We start from the raw sequence: 23,069 nt of genomic DNA on the forward strand, positions 1-23,069 counted from the left end.
TCGAAATAAAAATAAGAAAATGTTTTAACTAAATTCCAATTTTCTTTCTCAACATTTACACATCAATTTGTTTAGATACGTGCACTCGAGGTCAAAACAAGAGAGAAAACAAATAAAATATACAAAATATTATGCTAGAAAATAGAATATTTGATGATGTGTCTTAAATTTAATCTCTTAATTCCTTATACTAGTGTTCATAAACTTGTTTTTGATAACCAAGTGATGAAACACAAATAATTAATATATTAAAGTTAAATTGTTTAATATTATCTAAGTTTAATTTTTGATGAAAATAATTATTGGTTAGACTTTAGTTATTTTTTACCAAAATTTTAAATTATCAAATTTTCTTTTAACTAATGAACTAGAAAATTAAGACAAAAAATAAATGAAACAATAGCAAAACTATTTGATCGTGAATGCAATCATTAATTAATAGTGTTTAAAATAGAAATAATATATTATAAAAGAAGAAACTATTAAAATGGATACTCAAATATTTTGTTTAGAAAAAAGAAGAAATACACTTATCTTTACAAAAAGGAAAACAAAATATTTATCTAAAAATTATCCTCATATTCTATTTATCTTTGTCATAAAAAGGGGAAAATTTATCTGAAAAAAATATTATTATCTTTATAATGAAAATAATAAAAGGAGAAAAAATACTGTGAAAAAGTAAAAAAACTAAATGATACTTAAATACTATTGTTTCTAAAATTATATTCCATCAAATAAAAAACTCACTTATATATACAACCCTTAATATAGGTTCGACCCTGGGAGAGAGGCATTATTAGATAGCTAATTTACGAGTCAGATGCTCAATTACTATCTATTTCATTCTTAATTAACACCTTCAAATCACATGAATCACTATTTTTTATTGATTGAATTCTTGATAGTTAAAACATTTTTTCTTGAATGAGATATCAAAGTATCTTTAACTCATTCGATCAAAAATTAATATCACTTGTAACTGATAATGATTTAAGATCATTTTATATGAAAGAAATTAAACATGAATTCTTTCACAAAATAAATAATTTTTTTACGGATGGAATGAATATTATTTTTTGTATCAAAAGCTAAAATCCAAAAAAATAGGAAAAAGTGGGTTGTTGGTCATGTTTGGTATTGCCGCTGGAGAGCTGTCTCACATCACCTACCGCGGAGTCGCCAAGAAAACCAAAGCTCCTTTCTTTTTCATCTCTTCACTACTATTAACCTTTCACATCACAACACAATCTCATAGCACCAAAAACATAGTACTATACAGCCCCACTTTCTCTTTCTCTTTCTCTTCACTCTAAAGTCTAAGCATCCATGGCCATGGCGTCTGCAAAGCTCAACACCTTGTCTTCCCAGTGGATCGCCCACAATTCCTTCTCTCCTCGCCGTGGATCCTCTTCTCGCCGAGTCTCTCTTCCGATCCGCGCTTCTTCTTACCAACACGAACTCGTCCAAACCGCCGTTAGTAACCTCCTTTTCTTTGATCGTGTTCTTTCTTGCCCTTCATCAGTTCTCTTGATTTTCAACGTTCTCGTGCTCTAAAGTTTTCAACTTTGCTGTTATGGGATACCCCTTTGTGCTTCCTTTCGTTTTGGTTGTTGATTTACGTTAGTATTTCATTGTGTTTGACTTTTTACTAATACTTTAGCACTTGCAACGTGCTTTGAGTTGTTATTGTTCTGTGTCGATTTAGATTCCAGTTTAGATATAAAATCATTATACATATAGATTAATTTCCTTTGATTGGTTATTGATTAGTTTTTTTTTTTGTTTGTTTGTTGGTTGTATAGAAATCTATTGCATCTCCCGGTCGTGGAATTCTTGCAATTGATGAATCAAATGCCACATGTGGGAAGCGTTTAGCATCCATTGGATTGGACAATACTGAGGTGAATCGCCAGGCCTATAGGCAACTTCTGCTCACCACACCTGGCCTTGGTGAATACATCTCTGGTGCAATTCTTTTTGAAGAAACCCTTTACCAGTCGACAACAGATGGAAATAAATTTGTGGATTGCCTCCGCGATCAGAACATTGTGCCCGGCATCAAAGTTGATAAGGTTTGTTGTTTGAGTGCCATTGGTCTTGTCTCACTGATTACAAACTGGCTTGGTGGTTATGTTTTTAGTTTTGCTCTTTTTAGGGTCTGGTCCCTCTGCCAGGGTCAAACAATGAGTCTTGGTGCCAAGGGCTAGATGGGTTGGCTTCTAGGTCTGCTGAATACTACAAGCAAGGTGCTCGATTTGCCAAGTGGTAAGTCATTCTTTCTTTGTTCTTTTGTGAAAGTTTCTTCTTGATTGGATGCATTGAGATTGAGTTTTAAATTTTGTTGTGGGCTACAGGAGGACAGTTGTTAGCATTCCATGTGGTCCTTCTGCATTAGCTGTCAAGGAAGCAGCGTGGGGGCTTGCACGTTATGCTGCTATCTCTCAGGTATTGTTGTACCCATTAATCTGTGTTTGCTGAAATTAGCTGATTCTTAAGAGTAATATACAATTTTTTGTAGTTTATCTGTCCCTTTGGTCTTGTTCACCGTACCCGTCTGATATGGGGTTCTTTCATTTGAAGGGAGTAACTTTTGTTTGTGGGTTTAGTTTGGTTTGTGTGACAAAGGTAGCAGATATTTTAAGTGCATGTTAAGTTGTGCATGGGGTGTCAAATTTGATTGAATCGTAACCATGTAATTTTTGCTATGTTTGTGAACTTTTATGGTTTGATATTTGATGTCGTCAGTGTACAAAAAACACTTATTTTGCTGTTTATCTTGAGCAAGGTTTTTTCCTCACAATGCACTCATTCCCTGGCTCCATTTGTGTTCCATTGCAGGACAATGGTCTTGTGCCAATCGTAGAGCCTGAAATTCTTCTTGATGGAGATCACCCAATTGAGAGGACGCTGGAAGTGGCCGAGAAGGTCTGGTCAGAAGTCTTCTTCTATTTGGCTGAAAACAATGTCCTTTTTGAGGGAATTTTGCTCAAACCCAGCATGGTTACACCTGGGGCTGAACACAAGGAAAAGGCTTCTCCAGAAACCATTGCCAAATATACTCTAACCATGCTTAGAAGAAGAGTTCCTCCTGCTGTCCCAGGAATCATGGTACAGTTACGGCACCTTTTTGTTTCCTCTTCATATAAATTGTTGTGACTATCAGATTTGCATGCATGATAAGCACATCATGATGATGCTGATCTCAATTATTTTTCATTTAAGATTACACTTAATTAAGAATTTGAAATTTAGAACCTCTAAATTAAACTGGAAACGATGTTCTGTTTGTATTCTCAGTTTTTGTCTGGTGGACAATCCGAAGTGGAAGCAACACTAAATCTAAATGCCATGAACCAAAGTCCCAACCCATGGCATGTTTCTTTCTCATATGCACGGGCTCTTCAGAACACTGTGCTTAAGACATGGCAAGGACACCCTGAGAATGTGGAAGCTGCTCAAAAGTCCCTTTTGGTGCGCGCTAAAGCAAACTCCTTGGCTCAACTTGGAAGATACTCTGCTGAGGGTGAGAGTGAAGAGGCCAAGAAGGGAATGTTTGTCAAGGGCTATACCTACTAAAACTTTTGGAGTCTTTGGCTTTCAGTTGTTTTCTTTTAGTTATTTATCATTCCTTCTTAGCAGTGAATTCGAAGGGGACTTAGATGTGCTGTATTTTATTTTTTTTTCAACTTCTAGCAAATGAGTTTGAATAAATTGAAGCTAGAAAGAAAGGTTTTCTTGGTAAAATGGAGGTTGGGGATTAGTAAAAACCCAAATGGGAAAAGAACATGAGAAAAGAACAGAAGAAAAACAAAGTTTACTGCATAGTTATTGTTTATTTGCCTGTTCAGATTTCGCTCTTGGCAGTCCAGTTTGTGATTTTTATTTTTACGCAGTTCATAAGCATTGCTTCTGCATTTGCCGTGATATTTGGACAACCCCATGTGTTGGTGCTAGTCTTCTAATCTGAAATCAGCGGCTGGGAATACATTGTATGCACGTTTAGTTTTGAGTAATTTTATAAATGGGATAAATAAGGAAAGATAAGCAGAGAAAGAAAAAAAGTTGGAGAACTAAAATAATTCTGACGATCAAGGTTTCTTTTGTACCGTGTGAAGAACATTTTAGCTTTCGGGCGGTAGAATTTGTCTCGATTCCAACTTATTTCAGATCCCAATATTTATTGACGCCGAACAATCGTTTCAATTTTCTATTTCTTTCACCTTAGCCCCCTCGGTCCCGGTTGGGAGAGGTTTTCTGTGTATGGTTTTGAAATGACAATACTAAAAAGTTCGATAAAATGGTTTTTTTAGTTATTTAGTTTGGATTATAAAATTAATGTGTACACACAAATTACTGTTATCTTGATTTGCATAAAACTGTAGTTGGGAAAATAAACAAAGCATTTTAGTCCATTACAAAGGATACGTTCCATTTCTTTCTTGTAAGCATACCCATAATAAAGTTGAAAAATGAAAGAAAAAAAAAAAGTTCTGATTACCAAAAAAAAAAATGAAAAAAAAATCAACCGTTGAAGTCGTCTCAAAGGTTCCCTTAAATTTAGTGTAATTTTGTCGATTTAATTAATTTTCCATCTCGTTTTGCTCCCAAGCACGGAACAATGCCCACACAGATGGTTCGACATATTTTGGATTTTATGATGTCAAAATTGATAATTACTATACAAAGAATTAATGGGTCATCATCAGGCTCACATTCCCCCACCCCCCACCCCCAACCCGATGAATAAATGTTATGTACTAATCCCTCCTATTGTATGACCCTGCCACTAACCGTCTATTTTCCCGCTGATCAAATTGGAAAAGCTTAACATCCTCAAGCCTCGATTGGCAGTTATTTGCCTCATGTTCACATATGATCCTTTACTTTGCTTCAATCAAGAATGAGTATCTTCCAACTTCAAATTCAATCTGTTTGATGTTGGATAGGGGCTTGGCTGTTTTCATGAACAAATTGACTCAATGATCCAGGACTATAGAGTAACAATGCCCCGTCAAACCACATGTCCCTCTAGAAGAAGAGAGCAGAAACCACATACATCATCCTTCACCTCGGGCTTCTTTTCTTTTGCATTGAGCTTATTACTTTGACTGCTTAATTGTGATCCTTCTTACTTTTCTTAAGTAACATCGACACGTGATTGATGTACTCCTTGCCTGTTTGCTTTCCACCCATCAGCCATTGCAGTGCCTCAGCTGCAGCATCTTTTTCTGCACTCTTCTTATTGTTACAAGGTTGACCCATTATCTGCATTCCATTGAATTCAACGGTAGCCTGAAACTGATTGTTCTTCAATTGTTTAGTCATGTAGATGGGTGCTGCATATCCTGCTCTCGTAAGCAAGGTTTGGAGCTGACTTTTAGAATTATCACCCCCAGGTCCACTCTCAGTCCTTGAAACCAAGGTTGGGTGTGAGGCCATCACAATAGATTTCTTTGATGGTTTAAGAACCTGGCGACCAAATACAAATCTACCTTCGCACTTGTCATTTGAAATCAGAAGCCTTACTGCAGATATGAGATCATGACACCACTGTGTGGCCATTCTTGGAAAAAGTAGCTGTCAAATACAAAGTTCAAATTAAAAGTTAACTATCATGTCCTCATTGCAGATTGCCAAGCGAAAAATCACTAAAATAGAATGCTAGTTCTATTTGCATCAAGAAGTTAGTAGGAGCATGAAATTAATTTGCACCTACTTTGCTCTGAATGAAGTCATCAAGTTCTCTTCTTATACTCTGGTACATTTCAGCAACACTGGGCTCCATGAAAAACTCTAGATATCCTCCCAACATTTTTAAGTGATTATCCTGATAGAAAAGGGTTGAATTCCAGCAAAACATCAGACAACTAAAACTGAGACAGCAATTTGAAACTGCAAACAAGAATATATAATAAACACAACAACCAACAAAGAATCAAATCACATCACACTTACAGTATCTCCTTTCAATAAGCTTCCACCAAACAGAAGCACCACTGAATCAGACACAGCTGTTGAGTCACGAAGAAAAACTGAGTTCACTTTTATCTTCTCATTAAAAACTAGCCATGGATACGGAATTTTAGTTTCCTGAGCATTCACTGAGTTCTAGGCAAATGAAATGAAGATTTGATTTAAAAGGAAAGCAAAAAAAAAATAAACCAAAAGGGAACATAAAAACCTTAAGAGAATTATTTTAAATGTTTCACAACCAGCAGCAAATTATAAAGGTTTGAATGGACTAACCGAATATAGGAGCACTTGACCATCCTCCATTGTTTTCAAAGAGAATGATTTCTCATTATGCTGCAAATGAAATTACATCTTATTTATACTCCCAAAACATAATATGGTAATATAAAATGTTGACACATGGTACAACTCCAACTGGTGAACTATTTGAGGACAGTAACCAAGACTAAATTTCAGGATGGGCATCTACCAATAGGATAATTTGATGACCAAAAGTTTGAAATTTAAATAATGATATATTTTTAAAAATATAATTGAGTAAAATATAAGAAATTCTCACTGTGTATTATAACTGAAACTAAACAGAACATAAATAAAAAACCACAATTTGGCTGACCAAGCCATTAGATAATTAAATGTCCCTTAAATCATGACACTGTAGAGCTTAGTTGTGATTTATTTTGCGAGAATGGTTGTGTATTGACATCATTCCTTTTTTTGTGTGTGTGTGGTTACATGGCACAATTGTTTTTATTTGATAAAAGAAGTGGAGAAAGAAAATTAGGATATAACAAAGATTAGATTAGATTAGAATATTGAGGAAGGACACATTAGGGAAAGATGCAAGTTGTAAGCATGTTAAAATGGCATGTAATGTTAAAGCAAAGAGAGGCGTGGAGGGGAAACTGCCCCTCGTGTTCCCGACCCCAACCCACCATTGATTAGAGGGGAAAGGCATCTATATTAATATATTATGTTTGTCGTATAAAAGGACATACCACAACAGAGCAAATTCCAGGATATAGACCATAGCAAATAATTGCTCGGATAAGATTTACATCAGAGCTCCATTCATTGCAGCTGGCCGTGTTGCTATCAACTAATCCGATATCCTTGACCAGGCATATGAACTCTCTCCGAAGAGCGTCAATAGCTTTCATGGATTGTGAGGAAAGAAAATTTTTCCAGCAGTATTCATATCCTCCAAGGTCCATTTCAGCATCTCTCCAACCTTCGTATGCCCTTACAAGTGCAAGGTGATCACTGTATGCACCACAGAATTGAGACTTTGCTTCCTCTGCAAGCTACAATGAAGAACTTTGAACTGTCAAATAATGAAATTCAGTTCAAGACAAGACCATCACCCAATGAGTGGAAAACAAATGGGCCATTACATATACTGCTGTCATGAAAGTGACTATATCCATTAAAAACTTCAAATATATCTAATTAACTGAAATAGTACTTAAAACTAACTAGCTCTTACATAGAGAAAAATGTCAAAAAGATCACATGACATAATTTTGGCAATTAAACCCAGTGTAGAAGTTTTTTTTTTTAAATGCAGTAAAAAGTCTCTTTCAAGCAGTATACAAAATGTATACTTTAATTCTTTTTTGGACACATGCTAGCAACACACTGCTTTATATATATATATATATATATATATATATATATATATATATATATATATTTTAATCAGCGAAAATAATATTGTATTATATTTAAAGTGGTACAAGCTGTACTGTGAAATTTACACATGGGGCCAAATTGAGCAGGACTATGGTGCCCTAATACAGAGTATATAACATGAATTAAGAAACCATATTCTGACAGTATACTTAACCCAAAACTACCCACAATTATAGAGTTGTCCCATCCTAATCACAAAAATGCCTCCGTCATGCTACTGGACCAGTGATGAAAAGGCATGTCGAATCCTTATTCAAATTTTTTAACCCAGTCCAGCATAGGAAGATAGCATTCTCCGACAACTTATTGTCATTAAAACTTTCCTCTGCAAAGATGATCTTATTTCGATGCTGCCAGATACTCCATGTCAGGGAGATCCACCAGCACTGCTATTTCTGAAATCTGATGCCAATTTCCTTCCCAAGCACATGCTGGAGGAAGTGCTGTCTCGGATTTTGCGGAAATGCTCCTGAAATGTTTGTCCACGATATTGGTTCCCACCAAAGTGGCATAATTTTTGTTGCAACTAAAGAAAAGATGTGTTGCATCCTCTTCTTTATCTTTTGCAGAATGGACATGTGGGATCATTTATTTCCACATTTCTCCTGCGCAGGTTCATTTTAGTTGGTAGTCTGTCCCTGATTAGTCTCCACGCGAAGAAAGAAGCTTTGTTAGGGACCTTGACCTTCCACAACTCAGTAAAAGCACCATCCTGATTTTCATCAGTGTGGTCTGTCATAAGCATCTTGTATGCGTTCCCCACTGTGTATACACCCGCTGCATCTTCCTTCCAAATCCACTTGTCTTCTCGATCCAAGTGAATGCTGATACCTTCTAAATCTTCTAAGAACTATGCAGCCATATCTATCTCGTCATCAAAAAGTTGTCGTCTCCATTTAAAATCCCATTCCCAGGCTGCATCTGTGAAATTTCCCATCATCTGTATGACATGTTGTTGCTGGTGGGACATGGAATAAAGTGTAGGGTACTTCAGCTTAAGTGGTGCTCTATACTCCTTCCATCCATCCTCCCAAAATTTGGCCTTTGCTCCACACCCCACTTTCCATTTTATCCCTTTATCTAACCAGCTGCCATCTTCACCGGAAAGAGCTATGCTATTGATATCCTTCCACCATGCTGATTCACTACTGCCCCTTCTTTCCCCCTCCAAAGTCCGCCATCCACCATATTTTGAAATCAGTACTCTAGCCCACAAGTCTCCTTGGTTATGGAAAAGGTTCCATCTCCACTTTCTGAGAAGTGCATAATTAAACTTCCTTAGATCCCTGATTCTCATTCCTCCTTTCCTTTGGTAGACACACGACTCCCACTTTACCCACGCTATCTTCTTCTACTCCATACCTCCATCCCACAGAAACCGCCTCTGTATCCACACCAGCTTGTCCAAAACTTTATTTGGAACCCTGAAAAGAAGAAAAGAAATAGATAGGAATAGAATTTAGGACAGACTTTTTGAGAGTTACCCTTCCCCCAAATGAGAGTAGTTTTTGTTTCCATTTTGCCAACTTTCTCTCACATTTCTTGACGATAGGATCCCAAACATCAGTACACCTTGGGTTTGCCCCAATCGGGATACCCAGGTAAAGGAAAGGTATGGCCAATAGCCTGCAATTTAAATACCTAGCAGCATTCACCTTCCATCTCTCCGACATCCCAATTGTCCCATGCAAGTTAATTTTTGAGAAATTAATTTTGAGGCCTGAGAAAAGTTCAAAACTTCTCAAAATCACCTTGATCACTTTGACATTTTCCATGGAAGTTTTCCCAAAGAAAATTATATCATCCGCATACTGTAGAATGCTAACTTTCACCTTATTTCTTCCCACTAGGAAACCTTGAAACAATTTTTTCTCCATTGCTTCTCTCAGCTGTCCAATGAGTCCCTCCACAACAACGTTAAATAAGAGCGAAGCTAGTAGGTCCCCTTGTCTTAGACCTCTTTGGGGGATGAACTCAGACGAAGGGCTACCATTAATCAAGATGAAGATAGAAGCAGATTTTGGGCAACCCTCAATCCATGATATCCATCTTTTGCAGAATCTCATCCTCCTCAACATGTACAACAGGAATTCCCAAGATACTGAATCATGGACCTTTTCATAATGTACTTTAAAAACCAAACATGGCTTGTTGCTTCTCTTTGCTTCATGGATTACTTCATTTGCGATAAGGGTGTTGTGTAGCAAATGTCTGCTCTCTATGAATGTTGTTTGTTTCTCATCTATTAATATTGGCAGCACCTCCATCATCCTCCTCGCTAATACCTTGGCCACAATTTTATATATGCTACCTATTAAAGAAATAGGCCTATATTCATTTAGGTTCTACGGATCATTTACCTTAGGAATGAGAGCAATGAATGATGCATTGCACCCCTTCGGGAATGTTCCATGAACAAAAAATTCGTCCATGAAACGAAGCACATCAGCCTTGATAACTTCCCAAAATTCAATAAATTTGAAATTAAGGCCGTCTAGTCTGGGGTCTTGTCACTCCCACGTTCCCACACAGCAGCCTTAATTTCTTTTTCAATGAATGGCTCTGACAATCTAACATTGTGTTGTTGTCCAATGGCTTCAAATCCGACCCCATCTAGTTTGGGCCTCACCCAATCTTCCTCTTGAAATCTGTTCTTGAAGAACAGACGTATTTCCTCCTTCACCCTTTCAGGTTCATCGATCCAAACACCATTTACAAACACTCCTCTCAAAGTGTTAAATCTGCGGTTTGAGTTTACAATTCTATGGAAGAACTTGGAATTACAATTCCCTTCTTTGATCCATATTGACCTTGCATTCTGCCTCAATAGGGACTCATGAGATTGAGCAGCTGTCCACAACTCCTCCTACAACTTTTTTCTAGTTAGCAGCTCTTGGTCAGATAACTGTCTTTCATCTCCTTCAATTTCTATCTTGCTTAGTTCCTTCTCAATGTTTGCTAGCTTCTGTTAAGAATCTCCAAATTGATCCTTATTCCATACTTTCAGCCTTGCCTTGATTCCTTTTATTTTTTCTTTAAGCATAAATCCCCCCAACCCCTTACATGATTATTCATCCAAGATTCTTGAACAACCCTTCAAAATGATTTATCAAGGAACCTGCAATTCAGAATCCGGAAAGGTCGCAGTCCCCAATCAACAATTTCAAATTTCAGCAAAATTGGGCAATGATCCGAGATGTTTCTTTCCAATATAAACCATGTAGTTCCTTGCCATTTGTGAAACCATTCAGCAAAGACAAGGATTTTGTCCAATCTGCTCTTTGCTGTCCCATTTGGCTTGTACCAAGTGAATTTTCTCCCCACACAAGACACATCTTCAACCTCAAGGTCATCGATTCATTCATTGAATTCGTCCGCATTACTATCATTTACCCCCCTTTGACTCAGCCCTACTCTCTCAACTAATCTTCGGATACTATTAAAATCTCCAAGTATGCACCACAACACTCCAGGGCTTAAATCTCTCAACTGTTTGATTTGCTCCCACAAGTTTCTCTTTTGAGTCATGTCACATGGCGAGTATGTGTTGAATGTAGACATCTTCTACCCATCAGGGACCCATATACCCTCTAAATAAATAAAACCTTGCCCACTTATCTTCCTTTCCAATCTGAAAGAATTTTCGTTCCACAGACAAAGTAATCATCCTGCTTTATTGTTGGCTGGTTGCATCTCCCACCTAACCTTTGTATCTCCCCACAGAGCATGGCAAATAAATTTATCTATTTGCTCCTTCTTAGTCTCTTGTATACATAACATATCTACTCTCTCCTTTTTTACCATTCTTCTAATAGCTGCCCACTTTACCCCCCTCCCTAACCCCCTTATGTTATATGTGATAATCTTCATTATCCAGCCCCCCCTATTTCCCAACTCGTCAGCCTCCTCCTTGTACCTTTCCTCCATACTTACTAACTTGGTGACCACTGATGCATCTCCTTTCCCACATGTAACTCCTAGATTCTGCACCATGGTCCATTTTGATGTCGCTTCTTTTATTTGATCACAAGTTTTGTGACTATTGTTTTGTTGTGGAACCTGTGTTGCTTGTTGCACTTTGTCCATTTCTTCCCAATCTACCACTTCTTTCAGCCCACTTCCTCTCATTGCTGGTGAATATTTATCATAATTCTCATTTACGCTGTTGGCTTCCTTATGGGCGTTGGTGTTTGATTTTTTTGAGAGCCCAACATTGTGCCCATGGTCCATTTGCTTTCTGCACCCTCTGCTTCTTGAGTATACCTTCTCCACGTGTTTTGTCCCTTTTTGTTCACAATTTGCATTGCCTTCTACACCTTCGTTTTTGTTAGAAAAATTGTTTTTAGAAAGGCCCGTTAAGGGCTCATCACCCTCAACATTTTGTACACCAGCACGTGACTCTGTAGGCTCTAATTCAAAATTTCTTGGAATCAGTGAGCCCACCTCATTCCCACTGTCCTCACTGCACTTTTTCCCTTCCAGTGCACTTCCTCTTTCCTAATTGCCGCTGCACAGTTTCCTGTCTCCTTCATTGGTCCTTTCTCTATCTTCTCTTCCTTGCTTTTACCCCCAGTTTCTTTCCAGTGGATAAAGCTGTGATTGGGCTCAGCTACTATCCCTTGTGCCTCTGTTTGTTCACTTCTGTCAGTCCTATGGTTGCTTCGGTCAGCTTCTCTTTGTCCGCTGCTTATGTCGGATGTGACCCACCTCTGTGCTCATGTCAGTAACCTCGAGTTATTGACCTGTGGTTCATCGGAGTATTGTTGTCCTTCAATCTGTCGTACCTCCGTGACCCCTCGAAGCTGCTCGCCGCCCTCTGTATTTGGAAAAATGTCCTCTGACAACAGTTTTGTTTCTAGTGGCATTACATATCTGATCAGCAATGGCGTCCCTATTTCGCTCTCGTTGTCGGAACTTATTTCCTCCGAGGACCCTATGAAGCTCCCTCTCTGACATCTACATCTATTGGGGTTGTAACATGTTTCTTCAACCATATGCACAGTGTATTCTACCCCATTAATCCATGTTGATACCTTGTGTTGGATTATTGGTTGTCTTGGTGGCTTAACTAGTAACCGCACCCTGTCCAGCCTCTGGAGTTCATCCACTTCGTCGTCCCCTCCACCACTTCTCCTATCGTCGTCATGATCTGTTTAATATGCTCCAAATCCCAAGCGTGCAGAGGTATTCCCCAACACAGCATCCAGACTAGACGGTACCCAGTTCTCATCTGAGGATTCCCCTTTTCTAGTGAGTAGAATAAGGACGAACCTTGCTCGGTTACTTCCTTAACCATTTGTGCAACTCTAGCCTCTATGAGTCCCATTAGCAATACCATGTCATCTCCAATATATTTTGGCGTGATGTCTTCACCCCCATTCCACATGAAATCGCCTTCCACTCTATCAAACATCGCAAGATTCTTCAGTCTTCCCACCCAAGTGTTGCTTAGCCATGTCTTTTCTTCCACAGGTATGTTCATTTGTACCGACGAATAAGATATTGGTCCTGTTGGACTCGGTTTTATGAGACTCATTCCTCGTGCCGTGTTGCTATTGCCTGTATCAACACTCTCGCATCCGAGGTTTCCTCTTTCATCTGTTGGAGTTGTTTTCCCCTTGTATCTTCAAGGCTACCTTTTCACATCATTGAATAACTTGTCTGAGGTTCTTTCCATCCTGTGCTTGTCGTTCCAGTTGGCTTCTCTTTGTATCATCCTCTGTCGTCCTCCTCGAATAACTTCTCCCTGTATCAACCTCTCGCTTCCATGCTTTGGCATATTGACATGCATTTTTAACCCCCCCTACTACCAGGTTATCCAATTTTCTTTCCAGCCATGTAACATCTTTCACCCCCTTGAATCTTACGAAACCGTATCTCTTACCCCTCTTGTTACGATTTCTTGCAATAAAGACCTCTCGGACGTCTCCCCCCCCCCCCCCCCCCAATTTTTTAAACTTGTACCACTGTTTCATTCATCTCTTCAGGGAATCTTGTGAAATAGAAGGAATGGACTTCAGATGCATCCCTCCGGTTTGTTCTTCTCATTTCAATTTGTTGGCCATACCATTTCCAGTGTGGTTTCGTTGGGATCCTACTCTCATCCACTCTCTATTTCTCTCTCATCTCTCTCCCATAATTTTGCAATCCTATAACTATTGCTGCAGTCAGGATTATATATATATATATAGAGAGAGAGAGAGAGAAGCAGCTCAGAAGAACTAATTGGTAAAAGCCATTAAAGATAACAAGTTATAGTCAGCACATACTGACTATATAGTTAACTCATAATTGCCACACTAATGCAGAACAGAAATTATTGTAGGGAGTGCTGTGACCGTGTTGCAAAGAGTTTGAAAAAAAATGAATAGATACTTGTCCTATTCTTCTAAGCACATAACACAAATTTCACCAAAAAGAGGACAGGGTAGATTTGGGAGAAGAAAGAAAAGATGAAACAAATACAAGATTTAGAATCTTTTTTTTTTTTGGTATAGTGGCAATATCTATAATTCATTTAGGTTTACAAACACTGTATTATTGTCAAAGATTTTTCATATGCACAGACTTCCTATTCCTACTACCATATTTCCGTATGTACACAACAAAAGAGTCCCAATTTAAATAAATTCCAGCAGAGCTGGGTTCTCAAAGCAAATTCAATTGAAATTAGTGTCTAAGCAACAGAACTAAAAAATAGAAAAGAAAATGTTATAGTTATGTAATATACAATTAAATTTTGAGTGACCTGTAATAAAAAGGGATTAGCTTTTCAATAATTACTCAATCATCTGAAACAGGAACAACTTACATCTCTTTTATCCAATGGTGTTAGAAAAGGATCTCTCACGCTAAGCCCAGCAACCACAGTTAATATGGGATCCAGGCAATTGAAAATAGCACCTAATATTAGCATCTTGCCAAGTTTGGGTTCCATAGGAAGCATTGTCAGGCAGCGCCCTGTCAATTGAAGGCCCAAATACAAGTCTTCATCATTTCAAGAGGAAAAGATAAGCCAAATTTTCCAGGACTAGAAGGGATCAACCAACCTAGAATAGTGAGATTTTCATCCTCATCCAAAGCCCCAATTATTTTTAAATATTCAATAGCATTTTGTACCTATGAATAAATGATTAAAAAAATGACTGGCACAAATTTTTATATAAATGACCAACACAATAAATGAATACATGAATTTATTAAATAAAAGTACATGAATACATGGAATTCTAAAGAATAAATCAAATTTATCGTTACCACGAGTGTCTCAGGAGACTGCAAAGCCCTAGACAAGAACTCCGATATACTTCCAAGTCTTAGACTTTTGATTTGTAAACAGAGAGATTGCAAAGGTGTTCTCAAAATTTCTGGCAACTGATACTCTGCAAAAGCATCATACACACATCTAGGATAGAGATGGTAACACTCTCCTGGTTGAACCCGACCAGCTCTTCCTCTTCTCTAGAAAAACAGGATCAGGGGAAAATTCAGATAACAATATCAGCATTTAAGGTCCAATAATTTCATTCATGATTAATAATTAAGTTCAAAATTCACTGGTAGTTGACTATATGAAGATTTTGGGGATATACTGCATTTTTCCATTATGATCCTGGTGTCTAATTGATTTTCATCTTTAATCTTTAGAAAATGGCACATAACCAAGCCTTTCAACAAAATGGCAATTAACAGACAAGGCTGTTATAATTGTCAGCAGCAGATGCATTCATTCTCTTGACTGGCATATGCAATCTTACACAAAGTTTGTGACATATCCTGCATGGTCTCATCAGACATGCATTCATAGCCAATTCAGATAGGCTGGGGTGAAAATTACAAGTTTGTCATTGAATAATGTCCCAAAGATTATGGTACCAAATCCAAGAAAATAAACACCAATTTCTAATTGAATAATTTTATTTATATTTTATACAAGGCAATAAAATCATGCCCCTGACCCCCATCAAAAAAAATTGTTCGAATTGTCCATAGCCTCTTTTATGATACTATAGAATTTTCTATGCCACTGATGCAGCACAGTGGAGGATCAATTATAATTATATTTTAGATTTTGATGACTTTGCTGTTATTTTCATATGAATTTTGAATGATTAGATTATTTTAATTATGTAAGGTAATTTCAAGATAACTACAAATAGAATTGGATTTTAGGATATTATTATATGTGTCAAGAATTATTATTTTATATTATTAGAGTTAATCTCTTATGTTTATTTGTAGGGGCAGCCAATGATGTTGTTCCAACTCATTTAAAAGCATATGTGACACGGCCTCTTAGTGAACTTAGATCAGATGGCTGGTGTTTTACTTAAGCCATATGCAATGGATGGTAAGGATGCTAATTACTAGGGGTTTTAAGCCGACTACAAAGCCCTTAGGAACTATTGTAATAAGATTTTGCCATAAAATTAAGACTTCATATCTGAAGCTCTCTGTAGGGTCTGGAATAGTAGAATTCAACTATTCAATCTCAGATTCCTATCTTTTCATGACTACCCACATACTGTCCTTCCTTTATTAATACAAATGTGTCACTCGAGCTCATGATGCAAATAATGACTCAGTGAGTAAGTACAAGATCTATCAAGCTTCATAAAATATGTCCTATGTATATTTCTTCTGAAATCATGTTCGTTACACAACTACAAAGAACACAGCCATTCTTTTCTCAATGCTGACCGCAAGTTCAAGAGCAGGCCTTAGTCTACCGAAAAAATGCAAAGTTTTTATCATAAAATAATTCACATTCTAATCCAGATTACTGCCAATATAGAAACATTTATGGTTTCAATAGTCCATAACATTCAGCCAACTAAACATTATGAACTATGCAGAAAGCTCCAAAAAAAAAGTTTAGGATAAAGAAGACAGATTCAAAAATGATGTCCAGTAATACTGAACATATTATTATAAAGTGATAAATTACACACACACAATCAACTAAAGTATAGCCTTACTTGTTTAGCAGAAACCTTAGAGATCCATGTAGGAAGCAAACAAGGCGTGTTATTCAGTGCATCATATGATGTTTCTTTTGCTTTTCCGCAGTCAAGAACAAAAACAACATCATTTATCGTGATACTCGTTTCAGCAATATTTGTTGTTAGCACTATTTTTCTAACTCCATCTTCAGGCTCTTCAAATATTAATCTCTGCATATTGCCATATCCATTATGTAAATCTATCTAAATATTGATCATAACCAGGGAGACAAGGCACATGCCACCTTTCTTCAACAAAAGACTAAGCACAAACATATTGCTAAAACTATTTTCAGACAACAAATCATCATACATACAGATTGTATAAAATCAACTCTAACAAAGTAGTCATCAACAGACAGAACATTACCTGCTCTGAACTAGCCATTGAGCCATGACATGTAAGCAACAAAACACGGTTTGCATCTCCCAAGACAGTATGTGTCAGGAGCTTCTCTTTCAGAGAGCTTATATCATCCCATCCAGTCATGAAAACCAAAACAGCACCAGGCCGTTCATTCTCACATATATTGCATAAAATATATTCTATGAGACTAAAACCAATACAGTCAGGATTCCAACACGACAAAGACTCCTGTGTCTGTAGGCTGTAATCTTTGAAATCAGCTGCCATAATTGCATCCTGGTCATACATTTTCCAAAATGAACTTAAATTAAGAAAATATTAAACAGGTAAGCAACTGCAGTTCTGAATTTCATAAATACCTCTACAGCAGAAGCAATTTGGCTTTTTCTCTTTCTTGGGGCATGTTTGTTCATTTTCCACATCCTTTCTTGACCATAATCATCGATTTGATTATAAGGAGTTAATCTGTAGCCCGTCATTTCAAGAATGTTCTCCAAAAAGTGAGTTCTAACGGGGTATGTGAAGCCCTATATTAATAAGCATATCCATCCAAACAATAAGAAAAAGGAAAATCTATAGTTCTAGGCACCAAAATATTATCCTTTATATAAAAAAAATTATGAAATTTATCCCAAAGAAAAGGGCAATAAAACTTCTCAAAACAAAAATATAAACTAAATTTTATTCCCATATATGATATTATACCTAGCAAATCATCTCATTTTATATCTTTGTACTTAGAGGTTCATAATCCCCCATCACAATACAAGGAATACCACTTAGTTTCAGTAACGCACCGGAATAAACATAATTGGGGCCCCATTAAAGTATGAAGAGAAGAGCTCAGCATCTAGGGTAGCACTCATCAAAATCAGTTTCAGTTCTGGTCGATGTGGAAGAAGTTCTTTAAGGATAATAAGCAGAAAATCTGTCACAAAAAATGCAAGAATATGAATATTTAGAAATGTTCTAAAAGAAAATGATTCAATGAAGCTCAAAATTCTACCTTCATTCATCCCACGCTCATGAATTTCATCCACAATAACATGAGTTACACCTTTTAACTTTCTATCAGCTAGTAATCTTCTTAATAAAATGCCTGTGGTGCAAAAGAGAAGATGGGTATCTCTCCCTTTCATACCCTCAAGTCGAACTTTATATCCAACCTTTCAAGGAGGGAGAGATAGAGAGAGAGAGAGAGAGAGAGAAAGTGTGAGAGCAACCAACAGATAGGGAGAAATACTGAAATTCTAAGAAAACAGAACAGTAAGAGGTTGGGATAGTATATTAAGAATAGTTGTCTTTGGCAGATAAACTAACAGATTCGCCCAATTTCTCCCCTCTCTCAGAGGCCACCCTTTCAGAAACAGACATGGCTGAAATGCGTCTTGGCTGTGTGCATATAATATTACAAGCAGCTCCACAAACTGATTCTACCTCAGATTCTAAAATAAATTGTGGAATTTGTGTTGTCTTGCCACAACCTGTTTCGCCTGAAATGATAACTACCTAAAAAATATGTCATTTAATAACTGACTATCAAATTATAGATATCTAGTTTTAAAAGGATTGAAATTAAGACTTTGAACTATTGTTTAAATCATATATTTACCAGCAACCAACCTGCATATGTGAATCAAAGTAAAGGATAACCTAGAACTTAACCAAGATGCATACTATATTTTTTATTAAATTAATTCATTATAAAAGCTTTACTGTCACAATAACATCAGTGGCTCTGCCAAAAGAGTGTTTCTGGTGACAATAGCAGTGAGCATATAAAAGCTGATAAAGTTGTGTACCACTCCAAGAATCTTAAGACCATACAGACAGCTGAGAACATTAAAGTACATCTTATCACCCCCAAGTCATAGATGAAGCTATCATAGAAATTATATAAACCAAAGAAGGTCAAATCCCAAGCTTTTCCTGATTATTGATTTGGGCATGGCATTCTACCCGCCAAAAAACAAAATACTTCTCAGTCACCAATAAATAACTCCACTAAAGCTAACCATATGATACAAACAGTCTGATATAGTTCTCTAATAAAATTAACTCCATAATCATCTAACAGCAACTGTCTATCATCTGTATAAAATAATAAATCCTATACCTTTTACTTTTTTTATCATCATATATATTTTCACACCAATGTTCAGTGTCCTTGCCCCCCCCCCCCCCCGATAACCCCTTTTAGAAACAATCACTGCTACTGCTTGCATTGAAATTCAACCATACCACTACCATAACCTTTGTACTTTCACCTGATATCATTGGTTTAAAAAATTTTACAACAAAAAACTCAATTACATATTTACAGTGGTTTTGAATTTCACAATAAAATTTTCAGTTTACATAACATCACTGAATTAATTTTCTGAGCCAACTCAACTGATCCTCAATGCATCAGCCAGTCAAACTGGCTAAAAGACTAATTTGGGGGATACACAACTCAACCTGTAATACAATTACTAAATCAATAGGTTTAATCCATTAAATGTTGTTAATAATACAACTATTCAACACACCTGATTCCTTGATATGACTGATAATATTGCTTCTTTCTTTTTATAAGCAGGGAGACTTCTGCGAAATTCTAGCATTCTTCTTCCTTCAGGAGATTCCTGAAATGAGAGGGCAAGATGTCAAGAACATTCAAGACAATTTTGTTTTGTCTCAATGGTTTCTAAAACTCATTGGATATTTTTCAAAATATTAAACAGAGATTCAGGGAAAACCATCAACGCACAGCTAAAACCGGTATCTGTAAGCACTTGTACAGATACAGCAGACAGACTGCAATGACCACCAGGAGGGCGAGCCCTGGTGCAGCGGTAAAGTTGTGCCTTGGTGACTTGTTGATCATGGGTTCGAATCCGGAAACAGCCTCTTTGCATATGCAAGGGTAAGGCTGCGTACAATATCCCTCCCCCATACCTTCGCATAGCGAAGAGCCTCTGGGCAATGGGGTACGCTAGTTTTTAAAGAGAGGGCGAGCCCTGGTGCAGCGGTAAAATTGTGCCTTGGTGACTTGTTGGTCATGGGTTCGAATCCGGAAACAGCCTCTTTGCATATGCAAGGGTAAGGCTGCGTACAATATCCCTCCCCCATACCTTCGCATAGCGAAGAGCCTCTGGGCAATGGGGTACGAAGTTTTTTAACTTGTTACAATAAAAGTTAGGCATGAATATCAATTAACAATAACCATTACATTCTGCTATAATCATTAGTCAATGGAGGGAAGATATCCCCTCAATTTACAATATCCATCTTTCATAACCATGGTAGCTAAAATCACAACTCAGCTCGCAGAATTTCACGATTCTGCGGCTCTACTGGGACTGGACGAGTTCGTCCCTGCATAGAATTGCCCAAAAGCTTACGCGGTAGAATCATCGGGCAGGGGCATAAACTCATAGAAGCGAGCATTGGGCACTTCTGTTTAGCAGGTCAAATTTGTCATTTTCCCCCTCTTCGTGGGCTTCTAAAAGCCTAAACCCATAAAGGTCAAAACAAAGTCTTTTGTAACCCTCAGTCCAAAAACGTGACAAGTGAAAACACACACGGGACTCAGTTCCCAACCTCACAGCGTTGCACAAACCCTCCCTTTCTCCTAAAAACTGTTGCAAGAACCACCACAAGGAGAGCTCCTGTCCGCCGCATCAGAGCTCTTCTCCACCATGTCTTCTTGTTTGTTGTTTCCCCATTTTTAGATATCCAGTTCGGTGGTTTAGGTTCTGGTACTGCAACATGCGAGTTGTTTTTCAGGTTCATTGCTTTATTATTTCTGCTATTGAAGATGTCAAGAAGATGGAGATAATGGAAGAAATGAGGACATTTTGAGTGATTATGATTTTAATTTGGAAAACCTATTTTAGAGGTCTAGCTTAGGAGTAGGCAGTAAGCACCAGTGCAGTATTAAAGAGTTGTTTTGTTTCATTGTTTATCATTTATAAATTCTGTACAGTTTTGGTTATTGACTTTGCTATCCTATGCTTATGAATCAATAATTATAAATTTAAGCTTAATTAAGTATTTAATGTGTGTTATAACGTTTTTTTCCTCTTATTTATACAATCTTTAGATGCCTTTATAAGAATTTATATGCATAAGTATTAATTTATAAATCTTGTAGAATCTTACGCTTCGAGTAACGATATCACATTTTACGATTTTGTGACCCCTTCCCGAGTTTGAGTAGAAACTCAAGTTTGACTACCATGTTCATAACCCAACCCCTCAAAATGAAGTGTAGATATGTGGCAAGACCACCTCTTTGTTGTAATTCCAATAAAATCCAGCAAAACCTCTTTTACCATCACACATGGAATGTAGATTCCTGATAGTAAGTGGTAACACTTAATATCAACATCTTACAAATTTAGATAGTGAGACAAACATAAAGGAAAAAACTACAAAATGTGCAAAAATTATATCACAATTCACAGACTAGGAAAACATGCCATGATTTTGTATGAGGGAAGGTAACCTGCCAAGCTTGCTGCTGATCGCGCATTTGTAAGCTCCTCTGCCGTAGAATTTTCTCCATATAAGCATTACTGGATGCTAATGGCTCAGGTAGCTCAAAAAGCCCTTCATCAGTACCAATACTGCCATTACTGCTTGATCTTGCAGATGACAAATCTGAAAAGCTTTTGTTCATCCTGGATTTTTGGCCAAGATATTCCTCAAAATAAACATTAACTTGGGTATACATGGTGATAGACAAGCTCACCTGTTAATTCATGAAAGCTTTACTAAGTTGTCTCTATAGAGAAATAAATTTTCCATTGATGAGATTTATTAACAAACTTGATCTATATTCACAATTCATTAGGATTCAAATACACTCAAACATACAAAGTCAAACAGAAAATTAAAAAAGGAAAAACATTTTAAGACCCTTAGATTTTGTTAAATGTGTAATCTCAAAGCAAAAGTCAAATGGGAAAATAAGGAGCATCACCTCCCTCTGAGGCCGCCGATCATCCAAATCATATCTGTAATTTGGAAGTGGGACCTTGCTGAAGACAACAACCTTAGCATACATATGGCTGCCACAAACAAATACAATTGAGGATTCCCCGCAATAAATACGTACTAGTCACTCAAAAGTGAAAACAACAACACTCAGGCCGTAAAAAAGATAAATAAAGAATAGAAAAATCACCTATACAACCCCATTCTGCTTGCTAGAACTGCTATTCGGTCAAAATCACGCCTATCCTTTTTCTCCCTCGAGACCAACTCTTGCTTACTCTTGTCCCTCAAGAGCATAGTAAATTTCCGCTTCCACTCATCGGTGTTATCAATAGGGGAAGCATTCTGGTAAGCAAAAAAACACAAATTAAACAGTGTCTACACTTACACTTGGAATAGCGAGTGAGAACCAAGACGGTTAAAAAATTGGAATGCTCACCGGTAGTGAGGGAGGTTGAAATTCACGATCGGAGCCTTCTTCGGAAACGGTGTCGTCATAAGAAGAAACGAAGCGCGAACGCTGTTTATCAGGAAGATGTTCCGTAAACGATGGTTGCAGAGTAGTAACAACGGCGGGTGTAGGGTTTTCGTGGAGTTTGGCGCGAACAGGAGAGAGAGAGTTGTTGAAATTGGCGAGGGAGCGCAGACGCTGGTGCGGCGGAATGTAAACGGAGCCATAGGAGGACAGCGTTCGGCCGTCCTTCATGGGAAGGGGAATGGAGGGTTTTAGGGTTTTGGGGATGCACGAAACGGAGACCATGCAAACTCCTGCTGCGGTGTCGTTTCGGTTATGTGCTTCTTCTTTCTTTCTCCACTCGTTACCTCTGTTCTGTTCTTCTGTGTGAACCAGAAGAATGACTCACTCATAAGCAGATTATGATCGTTAGATCTATCTTTCACGCTCCAAACGGCGCGTGCTTCCCAATTCAGCCTAGTTAAGACACGTTTATTAATAGAGGTGACTGAGCAAGCCAAAATTCGGTATTACCTTAATATGCATTGACTCCTTAATTCGTGGGTTCGTGGACCAACATGTTTAACTTGCATAT

At 37.5% G+C, this 23,069-nt stretch overlaps 2 protein-coding genes across 3 annotated transcripts; one reads left to right on the forward strand and one right to left on the reverse strand.

Moving 5' to 3' along the window:
- Positions 1-1,138: 1,138 nt before the first annotated feature.
- Positions 1,139-3,856, forward strand: LOC114402589 (fructose-bisphosphate aldolase 3, chloroplastic). Its single transcript, XM_028365218.1, has 6 exons — positions 1,139-1,476; positions 1,806-2,075; positions 2,159-2,268; positions 2,358-2,448; positions 2,842-3,111; positions 3,301-3,856. The coding sequence occupies exons 1-6, from the start codon at positions 1,330-1,332 to the stop codon at positions 3,577-3,579; spliced, it is 1,167 nt and encodes a 388-aa protein (XP_028221019.1). The 5' UTR covers positions 1,139-1,329; the 3' UTR covers positions 3,580-3,856.
- Positions 3,857-4,531: 675 nt separating this feature from the next.
- On the reverse strand, positions 4,532-22,902 carry LOC114402587 (DExH-box ATP-dependent RNA helicase DExH5, mitochondrial-like). Of its 2 annotated transcripts, none has more exons than XM_028365217.1 (19): positions 22,460-22,894; positions 22,211-22,365; positions 22,007-22,094; positions 21,530-21,775; positions 19,569-19,664; positions 18,358-18,546; positions 18,044-18,203; positions 17,835-17,965; positions 17,397-17,564; positions 17,041-17,313; positions 16,647-16,841; positions 14,926-15,129; positions 14,718-14,787; positions 14,480-14,628; positions 6,975-7,280; positions 6,250-6,309; positions 5,959-6,111; positions 5,720-5,830; positions 4,532-5,580 (listed from the first exon to the last, which is right to left on the reverse strand). In XM_028365217.1, exons 1-19 carry the CDS (start codon positions 22,778-22,780, stop codon positions 5,116-5,118), a joined length of 3,540 nt encoding a protein of 1,179 aa, XP_028221018.1. In that variant the 5' UTR covers positions 22,781-22,894; the 3' UTR covers positions 4,532-5,115. The 2 variants fall into 2 exon arrangements, 1 of the variants encoding a protein (XP_028221018.1); XR_003664474.1 differs by having other exon boundaries at positions 5,558-5,580; positions 5,959-6,014; positions 22,460-22,902.
- Positions 22,903-23,069: the final 167 nt, after the last annotated feature.

Source organism: Glycine soja, chromosome 20, assembly GCF_004193775.1.
Source record: "Glycine soja cultivar W05 chromosome 20, ASM419377v2, whole genome shotgun sequence".
NCBI lineage: Eukaryota > Viridiplantae > Streptophyta > Magnoliopsida > Fabales > Fabaceae > Glycine > Glycine soja.